The sequence below is a fragment of the Capra hircus genome, chromosome 1 (assembly GCF_001704415.2).
Source record: "Capra hircus breed San Clemente chromosome 1, ASM170441v1, whole genome shotgun sequence".
Taxonomy (NCBI): Eukaryota; Metazoa; Chordata; class Mammalia; order Artiodactyla; family Bovidae; genus Capra; species Capra hircus.
In genome coordinates, this window is record NC_030808.1 from 134754670 (window position 1) to 134772113 (window position 17444).

General features: G+C 40.1%; 1 protein-coding gene across 2 annotated transcripts in view; it reads left to right on the plus strand.

The window, feature by feature from the left end:
* RYK (receptor-like tyrosine kinase) overlaps positions 1 to 10614 on the plus strand; it is a 111270-nt gene extending 100656 nt beyond the window's left edge. For both annotated transcript variants that reach the window (XM_018051063.1, XM_018051054.1), the window contains exons 14-15: positions 8094 to 8230; positions 9741 to 10614. In XM_018051063.1, coding sequence (XP_017906552.1) covers positions 8094 to 8230; positions 9741 to 9852 — 249 coding nt within the window. In that variant the 3' untranslated portion in view covers positions 9853 to 10614. The remainder of the gene's footprint in view (positions 1 to 8093; positions 8231 to 9740) is intronic.

The window sequence follows — 17444 nt, forward strand, 5'->3', positions numbered from 1 at the left end:
GGCAAGAACACTGGAGTGGGTTGCCATTTCCTTCTCCAATGCATGAAAGTGAAAAATGAAAGGGAAGTCGCTCAGTTGTGTCCAACTCTTCGCGACCCCATGGACTGCAGCCCACCAGGCTCCTCCGTCCATGGGATTTTCCAGGCAAGAGTGCTGGAGTGGGGTGCTATTGCCTTCTCAAACCCAGGCACTACACTTAGCATATCAGCATCAAGCCACCATAGCTTTTAACTGTGTTTGTGAACATCTGTGATTTATCTTGATTTATATTGTGTGTGTGTTAGTAAACTGGTCCGAAAGGAATTATTGCCTCACTTTATACCATTTCAGTTTATAAACTGTTTCATAGGAATGCTCTACTTTCAGATAGCAAGGGAAACTTATAATAAAAAGCAACCCAAGGGACTTCCCTGGCAGTCAAGTGGTTAGGATTCCGTGTTTGCAATGCAGGGGTTTTGGGTTCAATCCCTGATTGGGGAACTAAGATCCCACATGCTGGGTGGAGGGCCAAATAAGTAAATATAAAAGGAAAAAAAGGCAACCCAATGTTAAAAAAAAATGGGCAAAATATCTAAACATACTTCACCAGTGAAAATACATAGATGACAAATAAGCATATGAAAATATGATTAACATCATTAGTCTTTAGGAAAATGCAAACTAAAACCACAATGAAATACTATTACACACCCGTTACTGTGGCTAGAATTGAAGACCAAAGTGTTTGCAAGGATATGGAAAAATGGTAGCTCTCTTACACTGCTGATGGGAATGTAATATGGTCCATTCATTCACTTTGGAAGGCAGTTTGGCAGTTACTTAAAAAGTTAAACATATACATACCACATCTAGTCATTTTGCTTCTAGGTAAATGAAAGCAGGTGTTTTCCTTACCAATACTTGTACATAGATGTCCATAGCAGCTTGTTTTTGTAGCTAAACCAGGAAATAATCCAAATGTCTATCAACAGGTAAAAACTGCTTTATTCATATCCTATTCAACAATGAAAAGTTGATATATGCTACCTCATGAATGAATCTCAGAATTGTTATTCAGAGTGAAAGAAGCTAGGAAAGATGTACAGTTTGAATAATTCCATTTATGTAAAATTCTATAGTCCTTGGGTCAAGAAGATCGCCTGGAGGAGGAGGGCATGACAACCGACTCCAGTATTCTTGCCTGAAGAATCCCATGGACAGAGGAGCCTGGCAGGCTACAGTCCATAGGGTTGCAAAGAGTTGGACACTACTAAAGCAACTTAGCATGCACGCAATAGAAAATGCAAACTATTGTTAATGACAGAAAGCAGATTATTGGTTATTTGGAAATAGTAGGGGTGGTGGTGGAGAGGACTAGGGGAAAAGGATTAGAGCTGTAAGAATCTTTTGGAAGTGATGGATTTGTTTATTGTCTTGATTATGGGACTTGTTTCAGAGGTATATACATGTGTGGGAATATAGCAAGTCAGTTTATTATATGTTGGCCATACTACAGTAAAAATAAAAGCTGTCATCTGTCTTTGTTGTCTGACCATCACTGCTAACTCATCTAAGACTACTTTCTAAATTTGCAGGATCTTTAGACCCAGCTAGGTCTAAAGATAGATGGGTCTAAATATCTGTTAAAAATATTGACTTCCAGGCCTCCAAACTATTAAGATGGGGCTGGGGAATCTGTATTTTTAACAAACACTCCAGGTGACTCTTCTTATTACTCAAGCTTGGAAAGCACTTGTTCCAGATTAAATTAATTCTACTTTGGTCATCTGAACCTATTTCCATATATGAAAAAAGGATGTTAAGTTTCTAGTGTTAACAGATTTTTAAGCCATAGAACACTTGATGATGCCCTACTGTGGTCAGATGAGATCATTCAGAATTGGACAAAATTTTTTTTTACCATATATAATATATTGAGATTAGCCTTGCATTATAAATACCTGAAGTAACAAAACGAAAATCTCTGAATAGTCCCAACATTAGTGAACATTCTATCAAAGAGTAAAAAAGAATTTTATTTATATACCTGTTGACAAGTCACATCAGTGTGTTAGTGAACATCACATGTTGTTAGTGAAAAAAGGTATTTCATATCTTTTGTGTATTAAACTATAAAATAATACAAGTTGGAGAAGAGGATTAAGAGAAATAGAAGAACATTGTTAGTCTCTACATGTTCCCTAAATGGACATAGCAATACATTTTACATGAAACTGGGAAAAACAGCCTGACCTTCTTACTGGCCCCTTTCCAGCAACATCAAACAAGTGGAAATTATAGAATGTCTGTCTAAATTTAAAATAGTTCAGTTATCAGAAGACTTTAGAGAACAACTTTTCCACAAATCGTCCTTGTGCTATTTGGTCTTGATTTTTTTTTTTAAAGAGGGTTGGTGAGCCAACATGTAATTAATCACTTTTTGTGTTGTTGTTAGCTTCTAAGGAAATGAAACTGCAACTTTCCATTTGGCTTTATTGTTCTTTTTTGGTGTTTATTAGTGCTGCAGTTTGTAATACAGGAACCGTAGATGGTGCTTAGTGATAATGTGGACAAAACAATGTGAACGATGTACTTTTTTAAAGTCAGCTTATATATGTTATACTGTTATGATACCTGTGTACACTCCAGGTCACAAATACCACCAGCAGTACTGTCTTACAGTCAGAAGTTGTTAGAACTTCTTTTGTCAGTGGATGGGGTTACTGAAGTGGCAGCATCCAGTTCTTACCAATTCTCATTGTTTCTTCCTCCAAGATTGTTTGGATTGATTATTCCTTCCCCACAGCTGCTGCCCCAATGAGTGAATAACAGATCCGTCTCTTTATCTTGTAAAGGCTCTGCTCCGTCTGTGTAGGCGAACTACTTTCCCTGTGGAAATAAGACACCACTTTAAAAATTAATCATTGCATTGACTAATTACTGTCACTATTAAGAGTTTATATAAAGTTTCAGTTCAGTTCAGTCACTCAGTCGTGTCCAACTCTTTGCGACCCCATGAACTGCAGCACACAGGCCTCCCTGTCCATCACCAACTCCCACAGTCTACTCAAATCCATGTCCATCGAGTTGGTGATGCCATCCAGCCATCTCATCCTCTGTCATCCCCTTCTCCTCCTGCCCTCAATCTTTCCCAGCATCAGGGTCTTTTCAAATGAGTCAGCTCTTTGCATCAGGTGGCCAAAGTATTGGAGTTTCAGCTTCAACATCAGTCCTTCCAATGAACACCCAGGACTGATCTCCTTTAAGGTGGACTGGTTGGATCTCCTTGCAGTCCAAGGGACTCTCAAGAGTCTTCTCCAACACCACAATTCAAAAGCATCAATTCTTTGGCACTCAGCTTTCTTTATAATCCAGCTTGCACATACATGACCACTGGAAAAACCATAGCCTTGACAATAGATGGTCCTTTGTTGGCAAAGTAATGTCTCTGCTTTTGAATATGCTGTCCAGGTTGGTCATAACTTTCCTTCCAAGAAGTAAGTGTTTTTTAATTTCATAGCTGCAGTCACCATCTGCAGGGATTTTGGAGCCCAGAAAAAGAAAGTCAGCCATTGTTTCTACTGATTCCCCATCTATTTGCCATATAAAGTTTAAAGGTAGACAGATACCTGTGTGTAAGCAGGCACTTTCTTTTAACTTTATTAATTTGAAATCATTTTTCCATTTTTAAGCAGAATAGAATATTACTCTTAAACTGGTAAGTTTGTGGAAATTTCAGTAGACTCTGTCTCTGTGGAGATTTTAAAAATACAGACCCATCTGCATCTGATCCTGTTCTCTTCCGTCCTCCCAAAGCATAGACCTCAAGGGTGGCCATTGCTCTACCTAGTGGTAACAATTAATGAAAAAGATATTAAGTCCAAAAAGGTTTAACTCTTTGGTTTGGTTATTTAGGATAACTCTGGTCTAAAAAAGAACTGAGAAGTGTTTCATCCCCCCCTTGTTTTCTGAAAGAGTTTGCTGTGGTTTTGGTTGTGTTCCCCCAAAGCATACATTGAAGCTCTTAACCCCTTTACCTCAAAATGTGACTTTTTGGAATTGTTAGAGATATAATGTTGAAAAGAAGTCATAATTAAGGTAAACCTTAATCCAGTATAACTGATGTCATTATAAGAAGAGACACTGGCCTGCAAGGGGAGAATGATATGTGAAATAGAGGTAGAAATTGAAGTACTACAGCTGCAAACTGAGGAACACTTAGGATTGCTGGCAGACCACCAGATGCGAGGAAGAGGCAAGGAAGGATTCACCCCTACAGGCTTCAGAGGGAGAATAGCCCTGCTGACACCCTGATTTTGGACTTCTCGCCTCCAGAGCTGTGAGATAAATGCCATTGTTCAAGTCACCTGGTTTGTGGTGCTTTCTATGGCATCCCTAGCAAACAAATAATAGGCTTGTATTATTCTTTTCTTTCAGCTTAATAGAACTCACCCAGTGAAATTGTTTGGATACAGAGTTTTCTTCGTGGAAACATTTAAAATTGTGAATTCAGTTTCTCTAAAAAACATTACTGAGCTATATATATTTTCTTTTTTGGTGTCTGTTTTGGTCATTTGTGTATATCAAGAAGTTTGTTCATTTCATCTAAATTGTTGAATTTATTGGCATAAAGTTGAGCTACTTGTAATATTTTTTGACGTCTATGGGGTCTGTAATGATGTTTCCTCTTTTATTCCTCATTTTGGTTCTGTCTTTTTATCTTCTTTGATCAGTCTAGCTTAGGGTTTCCTCAGTTGGGGGCAATTTTGTACCCTCTGTCCTGGGGGTTTGGGCATTTGGCAGTATCTGGAGGCATTTTCAGTTATCACTGCTTGGGGCATCTAGTGGCTGAAGGCCAGGGATGCTGCTGAACGAAACATCCTGCCATGCACAAGGCAGCCTCTTGCAATAGAAATTCAGTCACTCTGTAACGTCAGTAGTGCTGAGGTTAAGAAACCTGTTCTAGGATTTACAAAAGTACACATCCTGCTTTCAAATATTATGCCACTTCATATGTAATATAAGCAGCTTACAATACATTGTTTTCACTCATCCCTACCCATCCTTTATGCTGTTCTGGACATACATTTTATTAGGTTGATGCAAACATAATTGTGGTTTCAGACCATGAATTTTAAATCATTATAACTAGACTTAAACACATCTTTATTAATCAAAATAGGAAGCATTACAATCACATTTTTGCCAGTGAGAAACAAGTTTGTTTATTCCTGTAACGTAAAAATCCGTTCTTTGGGATTCAACAAACTCTCAGGAAAGCATTTTCTGCCTTCTGCTGGTTATGGAAGCATTTTCCCTGCAAAAAGTTGTAGAGATGCTTGAAAAAGTGGTAGTCGGTTGGTGAGAGGTCAGGTGAATATGGCAGATGAGGCAAAACTTTGTAGCCCAATTCGTTCAACTTTTGAAGCATTGATTGTGTGACGTGAGGTCTGGCATTGTCATGGAGAAGAATTGGGCCCTTCGTGTTGACCAATGCCAACAGCAGGCATTGCAGTTTTTTGTGCATCTCATTGATTTGCTGAGCATGCTTCTCAGATGTGATGGTTTTGCTGGGATTCAGAAAGCTGTAGTGGATCAAATGGGCAGCAGACCACCAAACAATGTCTGTGACTTTTTGGTGCAAGTTTAGCTTTGAGAAGTGCTTTGGAACTTCTTAGTCCAACCACTGAGTTGATCGTCTCTAGTTCTTGTATAAAATCCACTTTATATTGCATGTCACAATCTAATTGAGAAATGGTTCATTGTTGCATGGAGGAAGACAAGATGGCACTTCAAAATGACAATTATTTTGATTTTTGGTCAGCTTATGAGGTACCTCGGAGAAGGCAATGACACCCCACTCTATTGCCGGAGAAAGCAATGGCACCCCACTCTTGCCTGGAAAATCCTGTGGACGGAGGAGCCTGGAAGGCTGCAGTCTGTGGGGTCACTGAGGGTCAGACATGACTGAGTGACTTCACTTTCATTTTTCACTTTCATGCGTTGGAGAAGGAAATGGCAACCCACTCCAATGTTCTTGCCTGGAGAATCCCAAAGACAGAGGAGCCTGGTGGGCTGCCGTCAGTGGGGTCGCACAGTTGGACACGACTGAAGTGACTTAGCAATAGCATGAGGTACCTACTTACCAAGTTTTCCACCTTTCCAATTTACTTCAAATACGAAATGACTGTAGAATGGTCCATGTTGAGTTCTTCAGCAGCTTCTCATGTAGTTATCAACTGATGATGACCGGCTACTACGCTTCTCATTTTCAGGCCTCTCGTCTCCTTTGCAAAACTTCTTGAACCACTACTGCACTGCACATTTGTTAGCAGTTCCTGGGCCAATTGTGTTGTTGTTGTTGCGAGTTATCTCTACCGCTTTATAACCCATTTTGAACTTGAATAAGAAAACTACTCGAATTTGCTTTTTATCTAACATCATTTCCCTAGTCTAAAATAAATATAAAACAGCAAGTAATAAGTCATTAGCAAAAAAAAAAATGTACATTAAAATGATGTATAATGTAACCACATTTATTTAATTGTATTCCAGTATCAAATGGTAAATTTCAACAATGCAAAAACCGCAGTTACTTTTGCACCAACCTAATACTTCCATTTATATTATAAACGCCATAGTACATGGGATTCTGTTTTAAACAGTCTATTAAGGAAATTTTTAAATGAGGAAAAAATACCTAGTTCATATGTTTTCCGCATTCTTCATGCTTTGACTAGATCCAAATTCCCATCGGTGTTTTTTCTTTCCACATGAGGAACTATTCCATGTGTCTCAGTGTAGGTCTGCCAGTGACATGTTCTCTGAGCTTTTGTTTGAAAAGGTGTATTTTGTCTTCATGTTTCAAGTATATTTTTGCTTAGTATAGAATTCTTTGACAATTTAAAAAATACTCCAAAAGATAACATTCTACTGTTTTCTTGTCTAGATTATAATAAGAAATAAAGCTATTGTTCACTAATACATCTTTTAAAAAATCTGTATCCAGAAGATAACATTCTGCTGTTTTCTTGTCTAGATTATAATAAGAAGTAAAGCTATTATTCACTAACACATCTTCTAAAAATCTGTATACTTTAGATAATATTTCTAGATTTTATTATTATTAAAAAATAGCTTAAAATTTAATGCATTGTGCTTAAATGTTTTAAACAGACCAGTTCTTGTGTTTTCCTCTCCTCTTTTTTCCTTTCCTTCCCCCCCCCCCCATCACTTATAAAAAGTGTATTTTATGGCAAGTTATTTCTTTGAGCCTGTTTCCTCATCTGTAATACCAGGCTACCAATGATGCTTATAGGTTTGTTGTGAAGGAAAAATGAAAAAAATGAGAAAAAATGGAAAAAAAAAAAAAAGGTCTAGAACTTGAAGGGATTCAAAACATGACAGCGTGGTACACAGATATCTTCCTCCTTGTGCGCCTTCAGCTCCCCTGACCTCAGGGCTCGTGTGTGGCAGCAGATGAGTGGGTATCCCAGTCTGGGTCCTTCCCTACCTCGTGGCAGCAGCTGCATGTAGACGTATTCCTGCCAGCCACTCCCCATATTCCTGCCGTACTCCCCAGAAGCCGCAGCTGAACTGAGGAGCCTGGATGGACCATGACTAAGCACTGCTGCCACTGCTTATGATTTCTGCTCCTACCACTATCTGGTCTTTTACTCAAGCAAGGTTGAAAGATATTCTTTCCAGATACTGAAATTTCCTGAATTTCTGGTAATTTAAATTATTTGAATATAGTAAAATCCATGACATTGTATTTTACACGATTTACATTTTCCACTTCTCAGCTATGCAGGCTAGCCATGGTATTTATAGTAACACATTTAAATATTAGGAAAATTTTAGAAATAATTAACGATTTTGAGTGGTGGGGCTTGTAATCAACAATAATTCTTTCCAGTGGCTCTAAGAATATACATAATAATATTCATATTACAGATTGCATTTATTCAACTGTTCTTTTCTGTTCAACAAGAGAACCTAACTGGATATGTCAAGAGTTGATTGGTATTTTTTATCCGTACCTGGCCGCAAGTAGCAGCATTCTGACCACTGTGTTAAATATCCCCTCATGGTGTTACTGCTCTTCTTCTCAGTGGGCCTTTGGAGTGACACTGTGGGAGCTTATGACTCTGGGCCAGACACCCTACGTGGACATCGACCCATTTGAAATGGCTGCATACTTGAAAGACGGTTACCGAATAGCCCAGCCAATCAACTGTCCTGATGAACTGTAAGTTTCTTTCTGAGCTTGAAGACATGGATTTGATTCCATTTACAGTGATTGGGATGAAAGAAATAAGAACAGGTGTCCATACTAATACAGAGACTACTCTTTTGAGACTCATGCCTCTTTGGACTTGAATTATACTCCTGTAGAGAAGCTGTAAGCTTCCCTGATGGCTCAGTGGTAAAGAATCCATCTGCAATGCAGGAGATGTGGGTTCAATCCTTTGGTGAAGAAGAGGAGGAAATGATAACCCACTCCACTATTCTTGCCTGAAAAATCCCGTAGACAGAGGAGCCTAATGGGCTCCAGTCCAAAGGGTCACAAAGAGTCGGACACGACTGAGTGAGCATGCACACAGAGAAACCACAAAGTCAGCCAGACTCAGTCACTCTTGAGTGCATTTGACATTAGGACATTTTTGTCTCATATTTGTAGTGATTAATCCAAGATACTCATTTGCATAGTGAGAAAACACTGAACATGCTGTTAGTTATTCAGTCGCCCAGTCATGTCCAACTCTTTGCAACCCCGTGGACTGCAGCATGCCAGAACTCTTTGTCCCTCACCGTCTCCCGAAGTTTGCCCAAGTTCACATCCATTGCATTGGTGATGCCATCCTGCCGTCTTATCCTCTGACGCCCTCTTCTGCTTCTATATCAAGCCTTTCCCTTTGCCATCTGGCCTTGCCAGCTGGTATGAATTGATATACGTATAAGGAACACGTTCTGGTCTAGTGAATGAAATATCTCCCATCTCCTGTTTTTACCACATAGCTAGTCTTCCCATGTAATGGGATCAGAGTGGGCAGGAGGCTCTTCAGGGGTGATGCAGTACACAGTGATTAAGTCACAGTTCCAGAATCCCCTGAGGTTTTTATACTGTGATGAGGGGGCAGCTTTGTACAGATTTTACTATAGATCCAGGATTCTTACAGCTTAGTTACAGCTTCCCCTTCCTCCAAGTTTTTTCTGTCACAGCTTGCATACAGTTGACCCTTGAACAGTGTGGATTTGAGCTCTGCAGGTCCACTTCCATGTAGATTTTTTTTTCAGTGATAAATGTTGCAGTATCATATAGCCTGTGGCTGGTTGAGTCTATGGGTGTGGAGGAACTGGGGATATGAATGGCTGACTATAAGTTATATGCAGATTTTTGACTTGTGCAGAGGGTCAGCTCCCCTCACCCCTGTGTTCTTCAAGAATCAACTGTGCAGGATAAAGCAGATTATTATTTTGACTGTGTTTTGAATAGTTACATAAAATCTCTACTTGGTGGTATATTTTGACATGTTTCAGAATTGAAATCCACATGTAATGTCCAGATAACTCATTTTTGCTCTGCGAAGAGATTGATTTTTAATATGTCTTCCTCTCCACACCTACATTTAGACTGAAAATGTAGCTGGTATCATATTGATCAAAAGGTTAAGAGTAACACCTTGTGGAAAAACCCAAACTTTTTGGCCAACCCAGTATATCGTCAATAGGCAAATTTTCTGGTTTTGTCACTGCAGATTTGCTGTGATGGCTTGTTGCTGGGCCTTAGATCCGGAGGAGAGGCCCAAGTTCCAGCAGCTGGTCCAGTGTCTCACAGAGTTCCATGCAGCCCTGGGGGCCTACGTCTGACTCTGCTCTCACAGTCTCACAGCGTCAGGAGGAACGTGCCTGCTGGGCCTGCTTGGAGCCAATCTTGGATGCCACATACGTCACGCAGCACCACAGAAGCACATTTGTCTTCCAGAACACCATGCCTTAGGAATGCTTTAGAATTTGAACTATATAAGACAGACTTAATGATATGGGATATTTTCTAGATATCACTTTTATTAGATTGAACGGAAAATGTTTGTGTAAATTTTTTGGCCAAAATTTTTTTAAACATAGTTAACTTTGGACTAGGGTACATTGTTACAAAATAAATAAACAGTTTTTTAAATTGTTTAAACATGGATGTTTGGAATAGCTATCTTAGTGCCAACTGCTTTTTTTTTTTTTTTTTTTTACTTCATCATGTAGGTGATTCACCTTTAAAGTTTTTTGTTTGTTTGTTTTAATATCACCAGTCTTGGGAATGGTTTGTCTTCAAGATGCAGTACTTTTTCTTAGGGAAAAAAAAAAAAAGAAAAAAATGTTGGTTTGCCTTGTACAGGAAAAGCTAATGTTGGAGGAAGAAAACTTAAAGAAAAGCTAGAGAGGAAAAAAGAAAAATACTTACTAGAAATAGAAACTGGCCTTTCATGGAAAATTGTTTCTTTTTTTATTTGTTTAATGGAAAAGGGTTCTGCTTTCTTATTTTGGGGGAAGTAGGAACTGAGTTCATTGAAACATCTTAAATTTGGCAGAACCTAGCATTTCTGAGAGCCAGGAGTGGGCTTGGGGGCAGGTCAACAGTAAACAATGGTGATTTTATTTATTTTTACTCTTTGGAAAGGAGATAACAGAATTCCAGAAAGTGAAATCCTGTTTTTATAGTTAAGACTCCCTTTTCTTGCACCTAGAATAGTGCTATGCACAGAATGGGTGCGTGAGTGTTTTGAGTTAAAAAATGTAAATAGGTAGATTTTGTGCTTATTTTCAAGGCTGACTTAAGTATAAAATTTTTTTTTTTAAAGAAAACACTTGAAAAATTAAAATATTTGTTTTATATTATGACAGTATTGAAAATGTTCTTCATGATGAATGATTGTTTGTGTCTGATAAGTCTCTGAACACACAGCAGCTGGACACCCTGTTTCGTTTCATGCATGTCTCACTCAGGCTCCCAAGCCCTAACACAAGTGCAGTCGACTCTACTCAGCCACCAGGTTCTAATAAAAAGTTGAGAGTATTATTACAGGACAGTATTAAAACACTAAAGCTTTTCTCCAGAGCCATTAAATTTAGGGTATATGTGTTTATGCTTGGCTATAGTTGGCCTAAGGCAGAGGTGGTTGGGCCTCTTAAATGTTAATAGCTAGGCCTTGCAGGTGCCTGCCTCTGCTCCCATCCTCAGGAGAGAGAGTAGAGAGAGTACGTAGCAGTTGAAGGCTTTTGCTCTTGTTAAAAGGAGCTTTATGAATCAGCAGTTCATTTGGGGAAATAGCTTACATGGTTCGTGCTCTGCTACAAGCAGCCAAGACCATGGTCTCTCTGGGTGCTCCTTTTTAATACTGGTTCTTCGGTTTTATGAAATACTCAGCCGCCTAAAGGGCCAGCTCTTTGAACTTTGTAAGTCATAGAAGTTTGGGTTCACAACCTGCAATCTTAGAAGACATTCAGTCAACAAATATTTATAGCATTTACTGTATATTATTATGCACATGAAGTGAGCAGTTAAGCTCTGGCATCACTTCTAACATTCAGTGCATGTTTTTAAGTGTTCGGGATAGTATGTTTAGATATCACAGTTCAGTACACAAGATCAGTTCAGAGAAAAAAGTGCTGTCATTGACTTCTACCCTAAGTTAGCATGTGGTAAGAGGTGCTCTCAATTTGCTTGGATGTGCAGTGCCTGTAACCGTATCTCTGTTTATAAGTTATTTTATGTTTGTATATTTGTTTTAGAAGTGGTTTAAGACTTAGATAGGTTTTTCTTGCTGAACTGCTTGGAGTCATTGACTGCAACAAAAACAGCAGTTATAAGATTTCCATGGCTGGTCTCGTTCCAGTGGTTTGTGGATATTACTGAATAGATTTTGTAGAAGATGTAATTTTTATAGGAAAGAAGCAAATTGGCAAAGCGCTGATGTGGTATAAGCTAGTGACAAAGAACACTGTTACATTCTCTCCTTATAACAACCCCATTGTAAGAAAATTTTCTTTCTAAAAGTAAGGAAGTTTGGGTTATTCATTCAGTTTGTATTTACTGAGATCCCACTGTACATCTGGCCTTCAAGATATGCAGGGAACAAGACATTGATGTCCCTCCCATTTTAGGTCTCACATTCTAGTTAGAAGACTCAGGTAATGAACACAAGCAAGATTTTGGTAAGTGTTATAAAAGAAAAAAATACAGGGTGGTATCAGAGAGAGTAACTTTAAGTGTCTTCAGCCAGGCTTCTCTGGGCAGCTGGCATTTGAGTTGAGATCTGAATGACAAAAAGCCAGCCATGAGACAATCCAGACAGAAGGGACATCCTTAGAAGCCTGAAAGCAGGAATGAGCTGACCTCCAGTGTCAGCCATCCCTGTTCATTCTCCAGCTGCTGCCACTGGAAGAAGAGAATAAAGGCCAGTGTGGCCAGAATGTTGTTGGGGAAGAGGGCGGCAGAGGAGATGCAGAGACAGACCTGTTTGGGGAGGGTAGACTGTAAGCCAGGCGACACATTCATGTTCTAAATACAATGGAATTTCATTCAAGGAGTGTTTAAATAAGGGTGTGACGTGGTCTGCATGGCTTTTACAGAATATTATGCCAACTTCTTGTGAAGATTAGACAGTAGGGAGGCAAGGGTGAAGGTAATGAGACTGTAAGAAACTGTTGCATAGTTTAGGAGAGACAAGATAGGGGTTTGGGACTAATCTGAGTAGTGCAGGAAGTCAGGAGGAAAAGATTGGACCTGATTTGTTGGATGTTGGAGGGTGGGGTGAAGAAAGAAAGAGCACAATCAGAATGATAATTTGACACTTGAATGTATAGTTGAATCTGTATGGCCAAACTATACACTGAGATGGAAAAAAAAACCCAAAACCTCAGAACAGGATTATGCTTTGGCAGGGGAAATCAGTAACTTTGTGTAAGCCATGTTTGAGATGCCGATTGGTAATCTAAGTGGAGATTGTTAAGGAGATAGCTGAGAACCTGCAGCTCAGGGAGGAGGTCTTGGTGAACATTTAAGTGTAGGAGTGTAACATGTGGATCATATTTAAAGCCATGGCATTGGATGAACTTGCTTTGGGAGCAGTTACAGATGGAGAGAAGATCCTGGGACTGAGTCCTGAGCACTCCAACTGGTAATGGTCTAGTGAAAGAAGAAAAACTAACAAAAGACTGAGCAGAAACCACTCTACTTGGAAAAAGCAACAACAACAAAAACAGGAAACAGGAAAGAAAGTATTTCAAAATGGAGGAAGAAGCCTGTGTGGGATTTGGCATTATGGAATTATTGGCAGAAGCAGTAGGACCTGGAGCAAGTTGAAGTGTAAATACTAGGTGGGAAAGTGGAGACCTTACTTGAATGTTTTGCTGTGAAGGGAAATGGTGCTGTAATTAAGAGATCAGAGAGGTACTGGGGTAAGGGGGTGTGGGGAGTGGGCACAGGCATGTTTGTTTTCCAGGTGAAGATACAGTATCAGGAAACATTTCCCTGTTCATGGGAATGACTAAGCAGAGGGAGAAAAATCCCTTGGGTGTGGAGTCCTCTTCATTCTTATCATTTGGTCTGCAAGCGTGAAAACCTCTCTAGCCACCAATCTCTTTCTCTGTGGTAAAGGTTATGTTTTTACTGGGGCGGGGGGAATGTGAGGGTGAAGGGAAGTGGTGCACAGAACTTTTAACGTTTCCATCATATGAAAACCTGAGCCCACATGCCCCAGAGCCTGTGTTCTGCAACAAGAGACGCCACTGCAATGAGAAGCCAGCACACAACAGCTGGAGAGGAACCCTGCTCACCACAACTGCAGAAAAGTCCTGCAGCAACGAGGACCCAGTACAGCCAAAATAAATAAGGAAAATTATTTTTTTAAAAAGATGGAAATTGATTATATTTGAAATTATTCCTCTGAGCAAATAATAGTATGCCATTTGTTCATATTTGGTTTATCAGTATTTCAAAACTAAAACATTTTTTAGCAATCTGTTTTCGGAGAGGGGTAAGCACCCCCTTGGGGATATACAAAACTGGTAAAAATACATATAGTTTGAAAATAAAATAACTACCCTTTTTAAAAAAATTAAGGCCCACTGCATGGCATCTGAATGTTCCATTTGGAATCCACTTTTTTGTGTCTTTCTGAACTTTTTTTTTTCACCTTCTTGGCCCCATGAATCAGTCCTGCTGATGTTAGCTATCATGCATGATCGCTTGGCTGCAAGCGATCAAAACATGATTATAATCACTTAACGAAGTACAGGCTTATTTCTTCACATAACTCCAGAGAGAGAGAAGCCAGAGTTGGTGTGGGGATTCCAGGGTATCACCCATTACCCACTGCCTCCATTTTGGCTACTCTCTCAGCTTTAACATGTTTTTGTTGTGAGAGACCCCAGGGCCTAGATTTGTAGTAGGCAGAAAGATGAGAAAAGGATGAAAGGCAAAAGGCATGAGTTAGTTGAGTCTTTTCCTTGAGGAGACAACTTATCCGTAGTGTACTTCCACCAGCGCCTTACCGGCCAGAGCTGTAGCACATGGGCACCCCAGCAGTCCACCATCTTGGGAAATAAAGTTTTATTGGATTTTTTTCAAAGATTTATTGAGATTTAATTCACATATTGCCCTTCCAGTGTACAACCCTGGTTTTCAGTACATTTATAGACCTGTGTGATCACCACAATTGAATTCATTTTTACCAATGCGACAAGAAAAAACCCCATACTCGTCAGCAGTCGCTCCTAATTCCATTCCTACCCTGCCCTCGGCAACCACAAGTGTGTTTTCTGTCTCTCTAGATTTGCCTGTCCTAGACCTTTGATGGAAATGGTATCATATAGCATTTAACTTTTTATGTCTAACCTCTTTCATGTAGCATAACGTTTTGGGATTCATGCATATGTTAGCATATTCAGTGTTTCTTTTTATGCAGAATTTTCCATTGTAATGAATATATATGTATGTATATGTGTGTATATATGCATGCATGTATGTAAACATATACTGTTCATCAGTTTATGCACATTTGAGCACAAATATTGAACAAGATTTACCTTCCATTGGTAAGGAAGTAGGGATGGCTGTTGGTGGGCAGCTAGCACTGTCTGCCCTTGTGCAGAAATGGGGTAAGGGGCTGGTCCCTGGGCTCCTTTAGCAGTATCGCTGCTTCAGAGTTCTGTCAGTTTGAGAGGAGGTACAGTGGTTGTGAAGCCTTGCCCAGTGTAAGGAGGGCCCAGTCAGCCTGTTTTTGGGTTGGTGAGTACTGCCGTTATTTGAGAAAGCCAGATCGGGACAACTGCCTAACATTTGAGCCTCTATATCCAGAAAACCCTACTATTCCACCATGATTGCTGTTCCCTTGGCCTCAGCCCTACTATTTTCCACCAGTCCATAATTCTGCCGCCACTTTATAGGTTTGGCCTTGTGGGGATATTTTTGTTCTCAGCGTTTGGCCTGCAGTATTTCCCACCAGGTGCCTTTCCTCTAGCTTCAGTCTCACTACCTAGAGCCTTTGGGATTAGCTGTCTGTCTCCATAAAAATTCTTAGTAAAAGAGCTTAAACATTTGTTTATTCATTTAATGAAATATCACGTGAATTTATTGGACTATATTTTATATGCTTTTTAAAGACTTTGCATTCATGTAAGGTTTGTTAATTTTGAATTGAAAGTATTTGGTGACAGTGTTACTTAATATACATCTAAAGAACATCTTAGATGTTGTCTGCATAACTCAGAGAACAGGACATTCTGGACACTGGTGGACTTGAGGAGGAATTGGTCATAGGCCCTGGCCTCAGAAAAGTGCTGGAGTTCATATTCTGAATGAAGCTCGCTCATCTGACTCTGACTTGTTCAGGCCAAAATAGGTGTGACTTGACCGTAATCTCTTCATCAGGAAATGCAATGTCTTGATAAACCTGTGTTTAAGTTTTGTGTCGGAATCTCTAGGCAGTGTCCCTCTGGCCTTTGCTCTTTTTCCCCCCTCTTAGATACCCGCAAGATGACCCGACTGAAAGGAGGGCAGTTTTATTTGACCTGCCAGGCATTCTTGGTCAGTTCATCAGACTCTTGTCTCGGTGGGGTAGTGGGGGGAGGGGGGGTTAAGTACTCCCTAGCGGGTCCTTCCAGCCTCTTCTGGGAAGGCAGGAAGAGGAAGAGACAGGAGGCCGCAGCCAGGCACTGCTGGGCTTTGTGGAAACCTGGGGCTAGCTCTGCCCTGAGGGCCTGCCCCGTCCCCACAGCCCTTGCTGGCCACCCTGGCCGTCTTACTGCCAGCCTCAACATCAGACTCATGTGTCATGTCCCTCTGAAAGGAACATCCTTCCCTTTCCACAGGAGGCAACACTTCAAATGTATGTAAACAATAGAATAAGATTTAAAAGTACATGTAAAGATTGTTTCCTGCCTCCCTCAAATCATCTTAGCGTAGAGCTGATAATATCATCGCACTTTAGAGCTGAAAAATGGATATCCTAAGTTCTATTTTAGGAAACTGAATTCAGTGTCACTTCCCAGACACAGGATAAAAAATAGGCTTTTTCATATGGTGATTTTTAGGGAGTGGGTGTTTTTTTCCAGCAAGGGAAGTAGACATTAATACTGGAGTAGTCACTAATATTCCAAAAGTGGGCATTTTAATATCTATCTGTCTAGTTAGTGAATGTTTTATTATTTTAGATCTGTGGGCAGGTTTGGTAGTTTTGGAACATAGCATTCAAGGAAAAATGTCAAGAAAGATTTCTGGGGTAAATGGCCAATGTGTCATGAAGGACTTTATTTATTTATTGCAAGGTTTAGACTGAGTTTTGTAGGTGATGGAGATTCAGTGAAAGGCCTCCATCTAAGGTGGTGTGGTCACGTTTGTTTTACTGGCTGGTGGTCATTGCTGACTAACACCAGGCATTATCTCAGTTATCCGCACAGTCCTGTTCAGTAGTACTGTCATCTCCATTTTGCAGTGGAGGAAAGGAATGCTGAGGTGGGTTGCACAGGTAGTATGTGGTGGAGCTGTGAATTCCATCCAGGGAGTCTGATCAGAGCTCAGGGAAAAGGACACCAGCCACTGGGATAGAGGAGAGTATTGCAGGGCTGTGGGGGACTTGGTGGACCCTGCTTGCTCATCTCCACATTTGTTGTGCATAAGGGACAGGATTGTTGAGAGTGAAAGTCGGATGGGGGCCTGATAAACATGAGAGCTGGAAGCTTTTACTACGGGAAATTGGCAAGGGAGCTGATCAGAATCAAGTGAAGGTGGATCTTAGCTGAGGCCTGGAGACAGGACTGCCCTGATCAGTTAGGGCATTGTTCTGCATACTTTTGACTGTACTTGAATCTGCTATAACAAGGAGTGGGTTAGATACGATAAACATTGATTTTCTCTCATGTTACAGTCCTAAGGGAGGAGAGTGGAGTGACTCATTTTCCAGAAC